This window comes from Conger conger, chromosome 16 (genome assembly GCF_963514075.1).
Source record: "Conger conger chromosome 16, fConCon1.1, whole genome shotgun sequence".
In the NCBI taxonomy this organism is placed as follows: domain Eukaryota; kingdom Metazoa; phylum Chordata; class Actinopteri; order Anguilliformes; family Congridae; genus Conger; species Conger conger.
This window is the reverse complement of record NC_083775.1, coordinates 2,715,479-2,737,265: the sequence shown is the minus strand read 5'-3', so window position 1 is coordinate 2,737,265 and position 21,787 is coordinate 2,715,479. Positions and strand designations below refer to the sequence as shown.

The 21,787-nt window shown below is 39.6% G+C and overlaps 3 protein-coding genes across 3 annotated transcripts; all 3 read left to right on the top strand.

The window, feature by feature from the left end:
- Positions 1-5,965: 5,965 nt before the first annotated feature.
- Positions 5,966-7,264, top strand: LOC133115257 (interferon a3-like). Its single transcript, XM_061225069.1, has 5 exons — positions 5,966-6,100; positions 6,183-6,269; positions 6,630-6,779; positions 6,861-6,965; positions 7,169-7,264. Exons 1-5 carry the CDS (start codon positions 5,966-5,968, stop codon positions 7,262-7,264), a joined length of 573 nt encoding a protein of 190 aa, XP_061081053.1.
- Positions 7,265-9,418: 2,154 nt separating this feature from the next.
- LOC133114935 (interferon alpha-4-like) lies at positions 9,419-11,928 on the top strand. The gene is made up of 5 exons (XM_061224628.1): positions 9,419-9,544; positions 9,640-9,726; positions 9,844-9,993; positions 11,158-11,268; positions 11,824-11,928. The coding sequence occupies exons 1-5, from the start codon at positions 9,419-9,421 to the stop codon at positions 11,926-11,928; spliced, it is 579 nt and encodes a 192-aa protein (XP_061080612.1).
- Positions 11,929-16,201: 4,273 nt separating this feature from the next.
- Positions 16,202-17,484, top strand: LOC133115235 (interferon a3-like). The gene is made up of 5 exons (XM_061225044.1): positions 16,202-16,336; positions 16,419-16,505; positions 16,868-17,017; positions 17,099-17,203; positions 17,389-17,484. The coding sequence occupies exons 1-5, from the start codon at positions 16,202-16,204 to the stop codon at positions 17,482-17,484; spliced, it is 573 nt and encodes a 190-aa protein (XP_061081028.1).
- The last annotated feature ends 4,303 nt before the right edge of the window (positions 17,485-21,787 follow it).

Genomic DNA, 21,787 nt, shown 5'->3' with positions numbered 1-21,787 from the left:
GACAAAAACTAAGAAAAAACAACGAAAGTACGGAGCTGTATTTCAGCTCTGTGGAATGTGAAATATTCTACGTGAATGATTATCTAGAATGAACAGAAATGAAACTTTTGTCATGAATATATTAGCAGACATGTCACACATATGCACAACCCTGGTTATGGTACTTGGGGCATCCTCCCTTTGCAACGACAACACGACGGGGTCATCTTACGTTGTGTTTAATGGGACTGGAAAACATATCGGAGGCACTGATCAATCCTCCACACATCATCCAAGATCATTTATATCCTTGGGTGTACACTTGCACACTGCTCTCCAATTCAAGTCTCTCCCCACAATTCATCAGGTTCAAGTCTGCAAACAGAGGTGGACATTGGAAAACACGAATAAATGATGCGGTTGTCGTTGAGTAAAATCCCTTACCAGACATATTGCCGAAAGGTCCAGCCTAATGATAATTTATCTTTCCTGAATCGAGAATATCGTTTCTTCTCTTAAGGTTCATGATATTCACCGGATATTAGAAAACTGGCTTTATCAGCATACTGGCTTCATCAGTGCTACTGTTGGAGAGATGGGTGTTTGTGGCCTATATTTTCATGCCATGACATTAGATATAGGCCACAAACACCCATCTCTCCACCAGTAGAACTTCATCTCCGATGCATCTCCACCTGTCCCAGTTCTTTAGTGGTATCCTTGGCCCTTCATTTCCGACTCGAGAGATTTTTCTGGGCTTCCACGGTTCCTGTTGGTGACGGCCTGGTTACGTAGAGGAACCATTTCATTAAACTTTCCCTCCGCTAAGTGAAGCACAAGAACGTTTTATGAATTAAATATTTCATGGAAATAATTACCAAAAATAAAACAAACTGCACCAGATGCATCTTCTATCTGTTTTACGGTTAAGAAGGCGAATTGAAAAACTCGAAAACGGAATCCTTGCGGTTTCTTCTTTGATAAACTTTCCCTGATTCGTTCACTTTGGTTACATCTTTGGCTAGTAATTTTCACTTTTCATACACATGTATCTTTATCGTATAAAAACCGCAGGAGGACATGAGTTCGGGAGTCAGACCACATTGCGGGAAGATCAAGGACAGTCTACCACAAAGGTAACGAATTATTGTTTAATATGCTTCGTAGTCATTGCGCTTCATTTTCCAGTGCCCAATATTTGAATGTGTCGATATTCTTTTGATACAGGTCATCCATCACACCATGAACATGACACCCGAGAACATCGTCTGGCTGTGCGCCCTGCTCTGTGTGTCACAGATTTTGAGTGCGCCGATAAATTGTCGTCTGGATGGAACCCGAATTCAGACCTGCTACAATCTTCTAAAAGACATGGTACATTTTAAAACGCGTATTCTCATATCCTCTCTTAACCACGCTGACGTGAAGAAAGACTTATTGGTCATCCTTGCCCCGTCTTTCTATTTTAGGGGGGCACTTTCCCAGGAGAATGCATCAATGAGAATGTCCTCATAACTTTTCCAGGGTCCGCTTTTGCGTCCAATGGAACCGCTGAGGTAAGAGCGCGCTCTCAAACCTGCGGCCTTCACCTGAGGCTGAGGGAACGAACATGTCGCATTTAAGTCCACCTGCACCGCGCTCTTCCATCATGCTGATCCCTTTCCCCACCACAGCAGAACGACAGCGTCCGGACTGCCGTTTATCAAACTCTGCACAGCATCAACTCCCTGTTTGAAAACCACGACTTACCGACGGAGTGGGATGAAATGAAGTTAGACGACTTTCAAAATATCATCAACGACCTGGTTGAGAAAAACAAATGTGTAAGTGCCCACTAAAATACTGAAATGTATTCATTATAGCTATTCCGTATATGTTTAGGCTACATTTGTCAGCTGTAGGCGTCACATATTCGTGAAATTGCCATGAACCTCCTGAGACCCATGCAGGAGAAAAAAAAAAAAAAGAGTATTTTACATAATACAAGTTTTTGGATGCAGTCAACATATATATATATTTTTTTTTTTCAGTTTTCATTTGAGGTTAAATAGGAAATTTGCCATCTTTAATAATTTATCTGGGTCAGATCCACGATTGTATTTGAAGTTTGGTGGTGAAAATACAACAGGCAGTTAAGTCTGCTGTTATCTGAATTAAATAAGGATAAAAAAAATAATGCGTCTGTTCGGTGGGTCGTGGATGCTAATTTCAGCTCGAACGAAGCAAGCCAGAGAGCGACGGTTCTGACCACACCGACGTCTCTGCCAGAACTGCGACACTCAAAAACTATTTTGAGAGACTGACAGCGGTTTTACAAGAGAAGGTATGCTCAAAATCATACATTCACCAAACATTTGACATCATTTCCAATTAAAGCAGTCTTGTTACACTGAAAAAAGTGAGACGTTAGATCAACTTGAAAAAAACGTAAACACTCTGAAAACAGATCAGCGTGTGTAATTTTTGTAACACACGTCCACGTCTAGTTATAAGGACAACACATTTTCTGTTGCTTTCAACACAGTCTGTTAAAAATTATATTGGTAACACGTTAATTGTATATTTATATCATACAAGTAGTAACTTTAACACAAAATGTGTTTCAAGGAGCAGAAGAGTACAGTAACACAAGTGTGTCGAAAATGCATTTTGAGAGAGTTCAATGGCCACATTTAAAATCTTTCACCCGAGACAACTTGGATATATTTAAGTACGTATACTCGTTCATTTTTTAAATTGAATTTAACTAAGTTGAGTCCAATTCGAGTTTTTAGATGTGAGCACACGTAAAATAACGTCAATCCAACGTTTGAGGTTTTTCAGGGATACAGAAAATATTAACGGTCTCTCCTCTCTCCTCAGAAGTCTTTCTGCGCGTGGGAAGTCGTGCGGAACGAGCTTGTCCGCACCCTGCTTTTCATCCTCGAACACAAGTCAGACAGCTTGCTTTGGCCGAAAAGAACATGAGCTCCATGGATCTGACACCGACAGTGCCTTGCAGTATTCATTTGAATATTTATGAATTTATTTATAGATTTATGTATTATTTTATTTATTCGTACAAACATGCGAAACATACATTTTCTTCAGTTTTCATGTATTTATTTACATAAATGTAAAGCGTGTTTTCTACAGTATTTATTTATTTATTATTTATTTGCAAAATCTTTTATATTTACTAAACTTAATAAAGAGCATGAATTTCATTGTGAAGAGCCGGCTTTGTCATTGTTCTCACGGAGTGCGGTTTACTGCAGAGCGGAAACATGAGCTCATGCTTGGAGTACAGGCTAGAGATAACATTTTGAGAGCGGAAGCACATTCTCAAATTGTCACTCATTTTTCCAATGGCATGATCACATAATTAATTTCAGATATTCATCAGGGGTCGATAGAAAATATCCATGAAATAATATAAGTCTGTACGTGACCTATTAGGTTCAGCACTATGAACAGTCCACTAGAACAAAACACAAGTCATATTTTAGCTCCCATTTGACGGTAAATCTTATTGCCATGCGTAAAAATAGAACCCTTGAATCTGCAGAATAGGATGGGTCACTTCAAATGCAGATACCTTTGGGGGAAATATGATTGAAAACCATAAGGACTGAAAATTGATGCTGTCGCGCACAACTCTCCATGAAGTTGCGAAGAGGGAGTCAACTCGCCTCGTTTCCGTGAATTTGGGTAAATCTTCTGTCCATATCTTTTAAAAAAGCACGTGGGGGAAACGCAAGAGCAATACCCACATTTTTTTTTTTTCCAAAACATTTCACGGCAACTCATTACAAAACAAGAAATGGCAATTAGAGAAGAAGTAGCCAACGAATTGAGTGTTGCCATCAAAATTTTTCATTTTTAAGTGAAATAACCCGCATACAACGTAATGCATGTGACATTTCCGCTTTCGGTTTCCTGTTTACAAATTCTACACTCCAGACACAGAGTGGCCGAATTCTGAATGGAAAAAGCTGACTGCGCTAAACCCTTCCGTTTAATCAAGAAAAAAAAAATAATAAAATGATTTTTAAAAATAATAAAACTGCTAGGAGATTAAAAGTCGCGGTGTTCAATATTATGACAACATACCAACCTACAGTCCAGTCCGAAAGCATTCGTACAGTGGTACAATTACTGCATTGCCTCTGTACTCCAGCATATTAGATTTTAAATGAAAAAAAGGATATGAGATTGAAATAGAGTCTATTACCTTTAAAGGTACCATACGCAATATGTGTTAAACATTGATACAATACCATTGTAAATCCCTTCTTATCATTGAAAAAGAAGCTCACTGACATGACTCAGAGCCTGTGTGAACTGTCCTTAAATTCCGGTTTAAAAATATGTACAATAATTAAAACTCATTGGTTGAAAATTCGTTATAATTGCCACAGTCAATTATAATTGTCACAGTGAATTGCCACACGTCAGCGCGTTCACAGAGAAGGGGGAGGGATGAACAGTGTTGTTGTATGAGGGCGCTGTTGCAACTGCAATTCCTCTCTCTACCTTTGGATGTCCGAAATTACCTATCGTACCTTTAATTTGAGAGTATTTACAGTCATATCGGGTGATCGGTTTGGGAATGCCTTTTTATACATTGAAGGGACGAAAAGTCATTGGACAGTTGGCTTCTCAGCCGTTTCTCATTAGGTGAATTCAATAGCTTCCTTGGTGCAGGTATAAGAACGCTTTCTGTATCTATTCTTGATTCTTGGCTTCTGATTGTCTTTGAAGTCTGTGATCGGAGATTGTCAGAATGAGGGCCAGAGTTGCGCCAATGACAGTTGTCATCCGGGTAGAGTATTACTGAAATTACAGGATATGATCGCAAAATATGAAATCTCAAGAGAAGTTTAAACATTTACGTGTGGTCTGCATTTTACCACAATATTTTGGGCAGGACTTCATCAGAATGCTCACGAAATGAAACTAACCACTTTCATCAACTGACACTTAACCTACCGTTAATTCGAATTCCATTATAACAGACAAAAGAGAAAGAAATGTCCTGGGGGGAATTTACTCATGTTGGGCACTTTCCTCCTTCAAAAGAAAAATACATTTTACACACCTGCATTCCAATTTAGACCACCAGAATAAACTACTTTACTTTTACTTTTTGATTCCGCATATCAAATGCAACCATTTGTGCAAAAAGAAATATAATAATAATAGTAGAAATATTCTGCATTCCATTTTAGACCACCAGAATAAACGACTCTACGTTTTTTGATTCCGCTTATCAAATACAACCATTAGTGCAAAAAAATACAATAATAATAATTGTAGAAATATTATTAACATAATTAATGATGAACTGCACAGTTTTTGTTGGAGAGACAGCTTTCTGAGTTGTCCTATACCTGCATTAAATACAAATTCAAAAGAAATTCTGATAAAAAAATATACCTCTTCATTTGACAAGTTATAAGAAATTGTGTTGTCATTCGTAAGTCGAAAACATAAATTCATATGTGTAACATGTGGCAGTTCATAGCAGTTCCGGCCTGTTCAGTTTTCCAAAATCAAATTTAACATCGAAAATAGATCATTATTTAACAGACATTTAAAGCATTAACGCGTGGTCTGCATTTTACCACAATATTTTGGGCAGGACTTCATCAGAATCCTCGCGTAATGAAACTAACCACTTTAATCAACTGACACTTAAGCAAACGTTACCTGACGTTAATTCGAATCCCATTATAGCAGACAAAAGAGGAGGTAATTTCCTGACGGGAATGTTTTCATAAAGAATTAATACTACTCTATTCAAAAAAATAAAATAAAAACCCACTTTTAAGCCCAAAGTTCCTATGCAGTAAGCTACTAAACCACATTAAAGAAAGTGGTTAAAAAAGTCCAAAAGAGCTCGATAAATATGGTGCCAATCAGCACTAGGCATCAGTTGCAACAGATACAATCGCATTTCATTGATCTGCTCTACTGCACACAAGCGCTCATTTAATCACTGAAAATGTGTATGCTGAAGTTCTGGAGCATCTGCGCGGTTCTGCTCTTCTTGGACCACTCCCTCTCACTGCAATGCAAATGGACGCAGTATAAACTGGGGAAACTAAATGCAGAATGCATTCAGCTTCTGACCGACATGGTGAGGACAATTTTATATTCTATTGTCGCAATGGACTTCTCTGAGCTTTTCTGTGCCTATAATGGACACAATTCCCTTACAGGGCGGAAGTTTTCCAGCCGAGTGCCTGAAAGAAAACGTCAAACTCATGTTTCCAGAGGGTGCCTACGACACCACGAGCGAGCCTCAGGTAGTTTGGCAATCTCAGGAATTATATAAATGCAATATTTGATTATGTGAATATGATCCGATGCAAGCCAGGATTCAATCAACACTCATCCTTACCTTTGACGAATAGGCCAAAAAACAAATTCAAGAAGGCAACCATTTATATTGATGATGTGTAACGCGTAAAACGTTCCGATGCCACAATCAGCGACTTAGGAGCACAGAGTCCAAGTACGTTTATTTGTATTTCAGTTAGGAGAAATTATTATTTCAACAAAGCCTTAGGATATTTTATTTTGAAAGTGCGTGAAGAATTATACCGCTGTCGAAACTGTTTATTAGCTGTTATTTGTTTTACGCATATCCATCATTTGTTTTCCAGAATTCTGATGTTGCATCAGTAGCATATGATGCTCTGAGAGACGTGGAAAAGATCTTCTACAATGACCTGTCTTCCACATCTTGGGATCCTGAAAAGCTTGAGCTCTTGAAAAATCTGCTGTCTCGTCAAACTGAAAACTTGGAGCAATGCGTAAGTACGCGGTCCTCACGGTGTATTGTATACACATCCTACACGCCTTCCTGCTTTCATTATCTTCTTTGTTTCATTAAGGTTGGAAGCAAGATGGCATCCACCGGGGATGGAACGCGTCCCTCAGACGACAACGGGAGGCTGAAGCCATACTTTGAAAGACTGAATACGCTTTTAAAAGAAAAGGTATCCAAACATGTTCATCCTAACATACAAATGTCAACTGCATTATCCTAGAAATGTGGCCTGTTTAACTGTTCCTGTGGAAATTTACGCAAATATATATACTAATAACTGTCAATGCGCAATACCATTTTATTTTCATGAAAAATGAATTCAATTACGCATTAATATTGAAGCTGGACCTGTTTTCATCCAACGTTTCCTAGGGCCAGAGCGCATGCGCATGGGAGGTTGTGAGGAAGGAAGTTCGTCACAGCTTGGAGAAGCTCCAACAGTTTTTGGAAAGAAGAAAGAAACAGTGAGCGAAGCTACTCACCGGAGAACCACGGACTGATCCACAGAACACATGGGACTGCATCTGAACAAAATTCGTTTTGGGAAAACATTATTTGATCACTGATTTATTTATGTATTTATATTAATTAATTTTGTTATTTATTTGAAAATGATCTTATATAATCTATTTTGCTAATAAATTTTGAATACTTTTTCAAACTGTGGGATTTTGCTGCATATTATACACGAATGCATATTTCCTGCGTATATAGTATCCTCCAAAATGATTCACATCCTCGACAAAAACTAAGAAAAAACCACGAAATTCCGGAGCTGTATTTCCGCTCTGTGGAATGTGAAATATTCTACGTGAATGATTATCTAGAATGAACAGAAATGAAACTTTTGTCATGAATATATTACCAGACATGTCACACATATGCACAACCCTGGTTATGGTACTTGGGGCATCCTCCCTTTGCAACGACAACACGACGGGGTCATCTTATGTTGTGTTTAATGGGACTGGAAATCATATCGGAGGCACTGATCAATCCTCCACACATCATCATCCAAGATCATTTATATCCTTGGGTGTACACTTGCACACTGCTCTCCAATTCAAGTCTCTCCCGACGATTCATCAGGTTCAAGTCCGCAAACAGAGGTGGACATTGGAAAACACGAATAAATGATGCGGTTACCAGACATTGCCGAAAGGTCCAACCTAATGATAATTTATCTTTCCTGAATCGAGAATATCGTTTCTTCTCTAAAGGTTCATGATATTCACCGGATATTAGAAAACTGGCTATATCAGCATACTGGCTTTATCAGTGCTACTGTTGGAGAGATGGGTGTTTGTGGCCTATATTTTCTTGCCATGGCATTAGATATAGGCCACAAACACCCATCTCTCCAACAGTAGCACTTCATCTCCGATGCATCTCCACCTCTCCCACTTCTTTAGTGGTATCCTTGGCCCTTCATTTCCGAATCAATAGATTTTCTGGGCTTCCACGGTTCCTGTTGGTGACGGCCTGGTTACGTAGAGGAACCATTTCATTAAACTTTCCCTCCGCTAAGTGAAGCACAAGAACGTTTTATGAATTAAATATTTCGTAGAAATAATTGCCAAAAATAAAACAAACTGCACCAGATGCACCTTCTATCTGTTTTACGGTTAAGAAGTTCAGTTGAAAAACTCGAAAACGGAATCCCTGCGGTTTCTTCTTCGCTTTACTTTCCCTGATTCGCTCACTTTGGTTACATCTTAGGCTAGTAATTTTCCGCAAGCGGAGGTAGACATTGGAAAACACTAATTAATTATGCGGGTTTTCGTTGAGTAAGATTCGCTACGAGACATATTGCTGAAAGGTCCAGTCTAATGATAAATTATCTTTCCTTAATCGAGAATGTTTTTTCTTCTCTTAAGGTTCATGGTATTTATCGGATATTGGAGAACGGGCTTCATCAGCATACATCTTCAATCGCAGTTTCGCACAAACAAGGACAATACCACATTTATAGTTCATATTTACATGCCATGACATTAGATATAGGCCACAAACACCCATCTCTCCAACTGTAGCATATCATCTCCGATGCATCTTCACCTCTCCCAGTTCTTTAATGGGATCCTTGGCCCTTCAAATTCGACTCGAGAAATCTTCTTCAACGGTTCATGGGCTTACACGGTTCCTGTTAGTGACGGCCTGGTTACGTAGAGGAACCATTTAATGAAACAAAGTTTCCCTCCGCTACCTGAAGCACAAGAACGTTTTATCAATAAAATATTTCATGGAAATAATGACCAAAAATAAAGCAAACTGCACCAGATGCACCGTCTATCTATTTTAAGGTTAAGAAGGGGAACTGAACAACTCGAAAAGGGATGCCCTGCGGTTTCTTTGGTGAACCTTCCCAGTTACGTTCACTTTCATGAAATATGTGTTCAATTCTTTCACTTTTCATACACATGTATCTTTAAAGTATAAAAACCGCAGGAGGACATGAATTCGGGAGTCAGACCACATTGCGGGAAGATCAAGGACAGTCTACCACAAAGGTAACGAATTATTGTTTAATATGCTTCATAGTCATTGCGCTTCATTTTCCAGGGCCCAATATTTGAATGTGACGATATTCTTTTGATACAGGTCATCCATCACATCATGAACATGACACCCGAGAACAGCGCCTGGCTATGCGCCCTGCTCTGTGTGTCACAGGTTTTGAGTGCGCCGATAAATTGTCGTCTGGATGGAACCCGAATTCAGACCTGCTACAATCTTCTAAAAGACATGGTACATTTTAAAACATGTATTTTCATATCCTCTCTGAAGTTTGCTGACATGAAGAAAGACTTATTGGTCCTCCTTTCCCCGTCTTTCTATTTTAGGGGGGCACTTTCCCAGGAGAATGCATCAATGAGAATGTCCTCATAACTTTTCCAGGGTCCGCTTTTGCGTCCAATGGAACCGCTGAGGTAAAAGCGCGCTCTCAAACCTGCGGCCTTCACCTGAGGCTGAGGGAACGAACATGTCGCATTTAAGTCCACCTGCACCGCGCTCTTCCATCATGATGATCCCTTTCCCCACCACAGCAGAACGACAGCGTCCGGACTGCCGTTTATCAAACTCTGCACAGCATCAACTCCCTGTTTGAAAACCACGACTTACCGACGGAGTGGGATGAATCTAAGTTAAACAACTTCCAAAATATCATCAACGGCCTGGTTGAAAAAAACAAATGTGTAAGTGACCACTAAAATACTGAAATGTATTAACTATAGCTATTCCGTATATATTGAGGCTACATTTGTTAGCTGTAGGCGTCACATATTTTGATCATTCGTGACCTTCAGCACGCACTGGAGCGGTTTGCAGCCGAGTGTGAAGCGGCCGGGATGAGAGTCAGCACCTCCAAGTCCGAGGCCATGGTTCTCTGCCGGAAAACGGTGGATTGCTCCCTCCGGGTTGGGAACGAGTCTTTGCCCCAAGTGAAGGAGTTCAAGTATCTCGGGGTCTTGTTCACGAGTGAGGGTAGAAGGGAGCGTGAGATCGACAGGCGGATCGGTGCAGCGTCAGCAGTAATGCGGGCGTTGCACCGGACCGTTGTGGTGAAGAAGGAGCTGAGCCGGAAGGCGAAGCTCTCGATTTACTGGTCGATCTACGTCCCAACCCTCACCTATGGTCACGAGCTTTGGGTAGTGACCGAAAGAACGAGATCGCGTATACAAGCGGCCGAAATGAGCTTCCTCCGTAGGGTGGCCGGGCTCAGCCTTAGAGATAGGGTGAGGAGCTCGGACATCCGGAGGGAGCTCGGAGTAGAGCCGCTGCTCCTTCGCGTCGAAAGGAGCCAATTGAGGTGGTTCGGGCATCTGATCAGGATGCCTCCCGGGCGCCTCCCTTTGGAGGTTTTCCGGGCTCGTCCAACTGGGCGGAGACCCCGAGGGAGACCCAGAGCCCGCTGGAGAGATTATATATCTCTCCTGGCCAGGGAACGCCTCGGGATCCCCCAGGAGGAGCTAGAATGCGTTGCTGGGGAGAGGGACGCCTGGAATACCCGGCTTTGCCTACTGCCCCCGCGACCCGACTCCGGATAAGCGGGTGACGATGGATGGATGGATGGATGGTGAAATTGCCATTAACCTCCTGAGACCAATGCAGGAGGAGGAAAAAAATACATAATACAAGTATCTTGGATGCAATCATAATATATATTTTACTTTTAGTCCTCGTTTGAGGTTCAATAGGAAATTTGCCATCTTTAATAATTTATCTGGGTCCAGATCCACGATTGTATTTGAAGGTTGATAGTGAAAATACAATAGGCACTTAAGTCTGCTGTAATCTGTATGAAATAAGGATAAAAATAATAATGATTGTGTTCGGTGGGTCATGGATGATTATTTCAGGTGGGACGAAGCAAGCCAGAGAGTGACGGTTCTGACCACACCGACGTCTCTGCCAGAACTGCGACACTCAGAGATTATTTTGAGAGACTGGCAGCGGTTTTACAAGAGAAGGTATGGTCGAAAGAATAAGAAACCACCACAAAATCATACATTCACCAAACATTTGACTTCATTCCCAATTAAACCAGTCTTGTTACAGTGAAAAAAGTGAGACGTTAGATCAACTTGAAAAAACCAATTCACTCAACAGATCAACGTGGGATTTTTTAACACACGTCCGTGTCTAGACATAAGGACAACACATTTGCTGTTGCTTTCAACACAGTCTGTTAAAAATTCCATTTGTAACACGTGTATTGTATATTGGTATCATACAAGTAGTAACTTTAACACAAAATGTGTTTCAAGGAGCAGAAGAGTATAGTAACACAACAAGTGTGTAGAAAATGCATTTTGAGAGTGTTCAATGGCCACATTTAAAATCTTTCATCCGAGACAACTAGGATACATTTAAGTACGTATACTCGTTCATTTTTTAAATTCAATTTAACTAAGTTGAGTCCAATTCGAGTTTTTAGATGTGAGCACACGAAAAATTACGTCAATCCAACGTTTCAGGTTTTTCAGTCAAACAGAAAATATTAACGGTCTCTCCTCTCTCCTCAGAACTCTTTCTGCGCGTGGGAAGTCGTGCGGAAGGAGCTTGTCCGCACCCTGCTTTTCATCATCGAACACAAGTCAGACAGCTTGCTTTGGCCGAAAAGAACATGAGCTCCATGGATCTGACATCGACAGTGCCTTCAGTATTAATCTGAATATTTATGAATTTATTTATAGATTTATGTATTTTATTTATTCGTACAAACATGCGAAACATTTTTTCTGTATTCATATATTTTTTTACATGAATGTAAAACGTGTTTTCTACTGTATTTATTTATTCATTTATTCATTTATTCATTTATTCATTTATTCATTTATTCATTTATTCATTTATTTATTTATTTATTTATTATTTAATTTAAAATCTTTTATATTTACTAAACTTAATAAAGTGCATGAATTTCATTGTGAAGAGCCTGCTTTGTCATTGTTCTCACGGTGTGCGGTTGCCTGCAGAGCGGAAACATGAGCTCAGCCTAGAGATGCCATTTTGAGAGCAGAAGGACATTCTCAAATTGTCACTCATTTTTTTCAATGTCATGATCATACAATTCATTTCAGATACTCATAATCAGCGGTCGATAAAAAAGATCAATGAAATAACAAAAGTCTCTTCATACGGGAGCTAAGTTCCAGCACAACGAACAGTTTACAGGAACAAAGCTACACACGTCATATTTTAGCTGTCATTTTAGCTGCCATCTATTCTCAGAGGTTTCTCTATGGCAATAAGATTGGCATAGAGAACCCTCGAATCTGCAGAAAAGGATGGGTGACTTCAAATGCAGATATTTTTTGGGGAAATATGAATGAAAACCATAAGGACTGAAAATTGTTGCTGTTTCGCACAACTCTCCATGAAGTTGCGAAGAGGGAGTCAACTCGCTCCGTTTCCTTGAATTTGGGTAAACCTTCTGCCCATATCTTTGAAAAAGTCACGTGGGGGAAACGCAAGAGCAATGCACAAATACTTTTTCCAAAATACATCACGGCAACAAATTACAAAACATGAAATGGCAATTAGAGAACAAGTAGCCAACGAATCGAGTGTTGCTGTCTAAAATGTTAATTTTGAAGTCAAATAAGCCACATACACCGTAATGCATGTGACATTTCCGCTTTCGGTTTCTATTTATCTTCTGGTTTCCCGTTTCCAAAGTGTGGCCGAATTCAGAACGGAAAAAGCTGACTGCGCTAAACCCTTCCGTTTAATCAAGAAAAAAACTGCAAGGAGATTAATAGTCGCGGTGTTCAATATTACGACAACATACCAACCTACTGTCCAGTCCGACAGCATTTGTACAGTGGTACAATTACTGTTTTGCCTCTGTACTGTACTGTAATTTCAAATGAAACAAAATATATGAGATTGCAATAGAGTCTATCACCTTTAAACGCACCATAGGCATGATTTGTGTTAAACATTGATACAAGACCAATCCCTTCCATCCATCCATTATCTTAACCCGCTTATCCTGACAGGGTTGCAGGGGGGCTGGAGCCTATCCCAGCATACATTGGGCGAAAGGCAGGAATACACCCTGGACAGGTCGCCAGTCCATCGCAGGGCACACACACCATTCACTCATACACTCATACCTATGGGCAATTTAGACTCTCCAATCAGCCTAACCTGCATGTCTTTGGACTGTGGGAGGAAACCGGAGTACCCGGAGGAAACCCACGCAGACACGGGGAGAACATGCAAACTCCGCACAGAGAGGCCCCGGCCGACGGGGATTCGAACCCAGGACCTCCTTGCTGTGAGGCGGCAGTGCTACCCACTGCACCACCAATCCCTTCCTATCACTTAAAAAGAGGCTCACTGGCATGTGTTGAACTTTGATCAAAAGGCCCTTATTGAAAACCAGGAATGATGAAGTTTGATTTAAATACTTTCATTAAAACTGTGAAATGGTTAGAATATAGAATCATGTGCAAAAATTCCTTTTCCTAAATGTTACTATATATCTATATACTATATTTCAAATGCTGTTTAGTACTACAATGATACACCATAATGTTTGAAGAATCATTTTTAATGATGTTAAAATGATTAAGTCAGTCCTCACTGTGTGTCTGTTAAAACACATTGAGCTGCAAAGTACAGTTTGTTTTATGAAAGTGCAGAGGACACAGACTCCCCAGATTAATCTGTTTTATTTTAAACTAATGATTTTTTAATGAGCAACTATTGACTCTGAATATTTCTATAACATCATTGCTGCCAATACAAATTCACCCACGTAAAAGGGACGAGGAGGAAAAGAGACAAAAAATATTTCCTCAACATATGTTGACTCACCCTCTGCTTGTGTTTATTGTGCTTAAATTCCGGTTTAAAAATAAGTACAATAATTAAAACTCATTGGTTGAAAATTGGCGCAATGGGTAGCACTGCCGCCTCACAGCAAGTAGGTCCTGGGTTCAAATCCCCGTCGCCCGGGGCCTCTCTGTGCGCAGTTTGCATGTTCTCCGCGTATTCACGTGGGTTTCCTCCCACAGTCCAAAGACATGCAGGTTAGGCTGATTGGAGAGTCTAAATTGCCCGTGGGTATGAGTGTGTGAGTGAATGGTGTGTGTGTGCCCTGCAATGGACTGGCGACCTGTCCAGGGTGTATTCCTGCCCTTCCCCCAATGTATGCTGGGATAGACAGCCCCCCTGCGACCCTGTTCAGGATAAGCAGGTTAGGATGATGAATTAATTAATTAATGAATGAATGATTGAATGGTTGAAAATTGTTTCTAATTGCCACAGCCAATGGGGTGGCACGTCAGCGCGTTCATAGAGAAGGGGCAGGGATCATCAGTGTTGTTGTTTGAGGGTGCTGTTGCTACTGCAATTCCTCTCTTTACCATTGGATGTCCGAATTTACCAATTGTACCTTTAATTTGAGCGTATTTACAGCCATATCGGGTGATCAATGTGGGAATTACATGCCTTTTTCATACATTGAAAGGCCGAAAAGTAATTGTTGAACAGTTGGCTTCTCAGCCGTTTCTGATCAATCAGGTGAATTCAATAACTTCCTTGGTGCAGTCATAAGAACGCTTTCTGTATCTAGCCTTGATTCTTGGGTTCTGATTGCCTTTGAGGTCTGTGATCGGAGATTGTCAGAATGAGGGCCAATGACAGTCAAGGAAGCCCGTTGTCATCCGGGTAGAGTATTACTCAAATTACAGGATATGATCGCAAAATATAAAATTCAAGAGAAGTTTAAACATTTACGCGTGGTCTGCATTTTACCACAATATTTTGGGTAGGACTTCATCAGAATCATCGCGTAATGAAACTAACCACTTCAATCAACTGACACTGAATCAAACGTTACCTAAAGTTAATTTGAATCCAATTATAGCAGTCAAAAGAGAAAGTAATTTCCTGGGGGGAATTTACTCATGTTGGGCACTTTCCTTCTTCAATAGAATAGTTGTCCTATACTTGTTTTAAATACAGATCTCATAAAAATATACTTCCAACATATACAAGCTATGAGAAATTGTGTTCTCATTCGTAAGACGATAACTTGCATTCATATGAGTTACATTTGGCAATTCATAGAAGATCCGGCCTGTTCAGTTTTCCAACATCTAATTTAACGTCGAAAAGAAATGATTATTTAAATGACCTTATTGAAGGAATTCAAAGGGATTCTTGAAAATTCATTCAACGTCGTGTGTCTATTCATATATTGGAGAAATATTATTAACAGAATTAATGATAAACTACACAGTTTTTGTTGGAGAGACAGCTTTCTGAGTTGTCCTATACGTGCATTAAATACAAATTCAAAAGAAAATAATATACCTCTTAATTTGAAAAGTTATGAGAAATTGTGTTCCCATTCGTAAGTCGATAACATAAATTCATATTAGTTACATGTGGCAGTTCATAGCAGATCCGGCCTGTTCAGTTTTCCAACATCAAATTTAATATCGAAAAAAGATCATTATTTAACAGACATTTAAAGCAGTAACGCGTGGTCTGCATTTTACCACAATATTTTGGGCAGGACTTCATCAGAATCCTCGCGTAATGAAACTAACCACTTTAATCAACTGACACTTAAGCAAACGTTACCTAACGTTAATTCGAATCCCATTATAGCAGACAAAAGAGAAAGTAATTTCCTCACGGGAATGTTTTAATAAATAATTAATACTACTCTATTCATTTTTTAAAAATTAAGAATTTTCCACTTTTAACCCCAAAGTTCCTACGCAGTAAGCTACTAAACCACATTAAAGAAAGTGGTTTAAAAAAGTCCAAAAGAGCTCGATAAATATGGTGCCAATCAGCACTAGGCATCAGTTGCAACAGAAACGATCGCATTTCATTGATCTGCTCTACTGCAAAAAAGCGCTCATTTAATCACTGAAAATGTGCATGCTTAAGTTCTGGAGCATCTGCGCGGTTCTGCTCTTCTTGGACCACTCCGTCTCACTGCAATGCAAATGGACGCAGTATAAACTGGGGAAACTAAATGCAGAATGCATTCAGCTTCTGACCGACATGGTGAGGACAATTTAATATTGTTGTGTATTCATGGTCAACTCTGAGCTTTTCTGTGCCTATAATGAAAACAATTCCCTTACAGGGCGGAAGTTTTCCACCCGAATGCCTGAAAGAAAACGTCAAACTCATGTTTCCAGAGGGTGCCTACGACACCACGAGCGAGCCTCAGGTAGTTTGGCAATCTCAGGAATTATATAAATGCAATATTTGATTATGTGAATATGATCCGATGCAAGCCAGGATTCAATCAACACTCATCCTTAACTTTGAGGAATAGGCCAAATAACAAATTCAAGAAGGTAATCATTTATATTGATGATGTTTAACGCGTAAAACGTTCCGATGGCACCATTCGCTAAGCTACTTAGGAGCACAGACTCTAAGTACGTATATTTGTATTTCAGTTAGGACAAATTATTTTAACAAAGCCTTAGGCTATTTTATTTTGAAAGTGCGTGAAGAATAATACCGCTGTCGAAACTGTTGATTAGCTGTAATTTGCTTTACGCATATCCATCATTTGTTTTCCAGAATTCTGATGCCGCATCAGTAGCATATGATGCTCTCAGAGACGTGGAAAAGATCTTCTACAATGACCTGTCTTCCACAACTTGGGATCCTGAAAAGCTTGAGCTCTTGAAAAATCTGCTGTCCCGTCAAACTGAAAACTTGGAGCAATGCGTAAGTACGCGGTCCTCACGGTGTATTGTATACACATCCTACACGCCTTCCTGCTTTCATTATCTTCTTTGTTTCATTAAGGTTGGAAGCAAGATGACATCCACCGGGGATGGAACGCGTCCCTCAGACGACAACGGGAGGCTGAAGTCATACTTTGAAAGACTGAATACGCTTTTAAAAGAAAAGGTATCCAAACATGTTCATCCTAACATACAAATGTCAACTGCATTATCCTAGAAATGTGGCCTGTTTAACTGTTCCTGTGGAAATTTACGCAAATATATATACTAATAACTTTTATTTTCATGAAAAATGAATTGAATTACGCATTAATATTGAAGCTGGACCTGGTTTCATCAAACGTTTCCTAGAGCCAGAGCGCATGCGCATGGGAGGTTGTGAGGAAGGAAGTTCGTCACAGCTTGGAGAAGCTCCAACAGTTTTTGGAAAGAAGAAAGAAACAGTGAGCGAAGCTACTCACCGGAGAACCACGGACTGATCCACAGAACACATGGGACTGCATCTGAACAAAATTCGTTTTGGGAAAACATTATTTGATCACTGATTTATTTATGTATTTATATTAATTAATTTTGTTATTTATTTGAAAATTATCTCATATAATCTATTTTGCTAATAAATTTTGAATACTTTTTCAAACTGTGCGATTTTGCTGCATATTATACACTAATGCATATTTCCTGCTTCTATTGTATCCTCCAAAATGATTCACATCCTCGACAAAAAGTAAGAAAAAACAACGAAAGTACGGAGCTGTATTTCAGCTCTGTGGAATGTGAAATATTCTACGTGAATGATTATCAAGAATGAACAGAAATTGAACTGTTCTCAAGTCATGAATATATTACTAGGTCAGTTATGCACAACCCTGGTTATGGGACTTGGGGCATCCTCCTTTTGCAACGACAACACGACGGGGTCATCTTATATTGTGTTGGGACTGGAAAACATATCGGAGGAACTCATCAATCCTCCACACTCATCATCATTAAAGACCATTTATATCCTTCGGTGTACACTCGCACACTGCTCTCCAAATCATCAGGTTAAAGTCCGCAAACGGAGGTGGACGCTAACACTAATTAATTATTCGATTTTCGTTGAGTAAGATACGCTACCAGACATATTGCTGAAAGGTCCAGTCTAATTATAATTTATCTTTCCTTAATAGAGAATGTTTTTTCTTCTCTTAAGGTTCATGAAATGTATCGGATATTGCACTTTATCAGCATACATCTTCAATGTCGCACAAACAAGGACAATACCACATTTATAGTTCATATTTACATGCCATGACATTAGATATAGGCCACAAACACCCATCTCTCCAACTGTAGCATATCATCTCCGGTGCATCTTCACCTCTCCCAGTTCTTTCATGGGATCCTTGGCCCTTCAAATTCGACTCGAGAAACCTTCTCCAACGGTTCATGGGCTTACACGGTTCCTGTTAGTGACGGCCTGGTTACGTAGTGGAACCAGTTAATGAAACAAAGTTTCCCTCCGCTACGTGAAGCACAAGAACGTTTTATCAATCAAATATTTCATGGAAATAATTACCAAAAATAAAACATAAACTGCACCAGATGCACCCTCTATCTATTTTACGCTTAAGAAGAGGAACTGAACAACTCGAAAAGGGATGCCCTGCGGTTTCTTTGGTGAACCTTCACAGTTACGTTCACTTTCATGAAATATGTGTTGAATTCTTTCACTTTTCATACACATGTATCTTTATAGTACAAAACCGGCAGGAGGACATGAATTCGGGAGTCAGACCACATTGCGGGAAGATCAAGGACAGTCTACCAAAAAGGAAACAAATTATTCTTTAATATGCTTCATAGTCATTGCGCTTCATTTTCCAGTGCCCAATATTTGAATGTGCCGATATTATTTTGAGACAGGTCATCCATCACATCATGAACATGACACCCGAGAACATCGCCTGGCTGTGCGCCCTGCTCTGTGTGTCACAGGTTTTGAGTGCGCCGATAAATTGTCGTCTGGATGGAACCCGAATTCAGACCTGCCACAATCTTCTAAAAGACATGGTACATTTTAAAACATGTATTTTCATATCCTCTCTGAAGTTTGCTGACATGAAGAAAGACTTATTGGTCATCATTTCCCCATCTTTCTATTTTAGGGGGGCTCTTTCCCAGGAGAATGCATCAATGAGAATGTCCTCATAACTTTTCCAGGGTCCGCTTTTGCGTCCAATGGAACCGCTGAGGTAAGAGCGCGCTCTGAAACCTGCGGCCTTCACCTGAGGCTGAGGGAACGAACATGTCGCATTTAAGTCCACCTGCACCGCGCTCTTCCATGATGATGATCCCTTTCCCCACCACAGCAGAACGACAGCGTCCGGACTGCCGTTTATCAAACTCTGCACAGCATCAACTCCCTGTTTGAAAACCACGACTTACCGACGGAGTGGGATGAATCTAAGTTAAACAACTTCCAAAATATCATCAACGGCCTGGTTGAAAAAAACAAATGCGTAAGTGACCACTAAAATACTGAAATGTATTAACTATAGCTATTCCGTATATATTGAGGCTACATTTGTTAGCTGTAGGCGTCACATATTTTGATCATTCTTGAAATTGCCATTAACCTCCTGAGACCAATGCAGGAGGAGGAACAAAATACGTAATACAAGTTTCTTGGATGCAATCATAATATATATTTTACTTTTAGTCGTCGTTTGAGGTTCAATAGGAAATTAGCCATCTTTAATAATTTATATGGGTCCAGATCCACGATTGTATTTGAAGGTTGATAGTGAAAATACAATAGGCACTTAAGTCTGCTGTAATCTGTATGAAATAAGGATAAAAATAATAATTGTGTTCGGTGGGTCATGGATGATTATTTCAGGTGGGACGAAGCAAGCCAGAGAGTAACGGTTCTGACCACACCGACGTCTCTGCCAGAACTGCGACACTCAGAGATTATTTTGAGAGACTGGCAGCGGTTTTACAAGAGAAGGTATGGTCGAAAGAATAAGAGAACACCACAAAATCATACATTCACCAAACATTTGACTTCATTTCCAATTAAACCATTCTTGTTACAGTGAAAAAAGTGAGACGTTAGATCAACTTGAAAAAACCGAATTCACTCAACAGATCAACGTGGGATTTTTTAACACACGTCCGTGTCTAGACATAAGGACAACACATTTTCTGTTGCTTTCAACACAGTCTGTTAAAAATTCCATTTGTAACACGTGAATTGTATATTTGTATCATACAAGTAGTAACTTTAACACAAAATGTGTTTCAAGGAGCAGAAGAGTATAGTAACACAACAAGTGTGTAGAAAATGCATTTTGAGAGTGTTCAATGGCCACATTTAAAATCTTTCATCCGAGACAACTAGGTTCCATTTAAGTACGTATACTCGTTCATTTTTTTGATTCAATTTAACTAAGTTGAGTCCAATTCGAGTTTTCAGTGATACAGAAAATATTAACGGTCTCTCCTCTCTCCTCAGAACTCTTTCTGCACGTGGGAAGTCGTGCGGAAGGAGCTTGTCCGCACCTTGCTTTTCATCCTCGAAAAAAAGTCAGACAGCTTGCTTTGGCCGAAAAGAACATGAGCTCCATGGATCTGACATCGACAGTGCCTTCAGTATTAATTTGAATATTCATGAATTTATTTATTGATTTATGTATTATTTTATTTATTCGTACAAACACGCGAAACATATTTTCTTCTGAATTCATATATTTATTTCCATTAATGTAAAACGTGTTTTCTACTGTATCTATTTATTTCTTATTTATTTGCAAAATCTTTTATATTTCCTAAACTTAATAAAGTGCATGAATTTCATTGTGAAGAGCCTGCTTTGTCATTGTTCTCACGGTGTGCGGTTGCCTGCAGAGCGGAAACATGAGCTCATGCCTGTATGACAGCCTAGAGATGCCATTTTGAGAGCGGAAGGACATTCTCAAATTATCACTCATTTTTCCATTATATAATTCATTTCAGATAGTCATAATAGAAAAAAAAAGATCAATGAAATAACATAAGTCTCTTCGTACGGGAGCTAAGTTTCAGCACGATGAACAGTTTACAGGAACAAAGCTACACACGTCATATTTTAGTTGCCATCTACTCTTCTATGCCGGAGAACCCTCGATTCTGCAGATATTCAAATGCAGATACTTTTTGGGGAAATATGAATGAAAACCATAAGGACTGAAAATTGATGCTGTCGTGCACAACTCTTCATGAAGTTGCGAAGAGGGAGTCAACTCGCTCCGATTCCTTGAATTTGGGTAAATCTTCTGTCCATATTTTTTTTAAAGCACGTGGGGGAAACGCAAGAGCAATGCACAAATATTGTTTTCCAAAATACATCACGGCAACAAATTACAAAACATGAAATGGCAATTAAAGAAGTAGCCAACGAATCGAGTGTTGCCATCAAAAATGTTAATTTTGAAATCAAATTAGCCACATACAACGTAATGCATGTGACATTTCCGCTTTCGGTTTCTATTTCTCTTCTGGTTTCCCGTTCCCAAATTCTACACTCCGAACTCGGAGTGGCCGAATTCTGAACGGAAAAAGCTGACTGCGCTTCCGTTTAATCAAGAAAAAAACTGCAAGGAGATTAATAGTGGCGGTGTTCAATATTACGACAACATACCAACCTACTATCCAGTCCGACAGCATTTGTACAGTGGTACAATTACTGTTTTGCCTCTGTACTCCAACATATTAGATTAGAAGT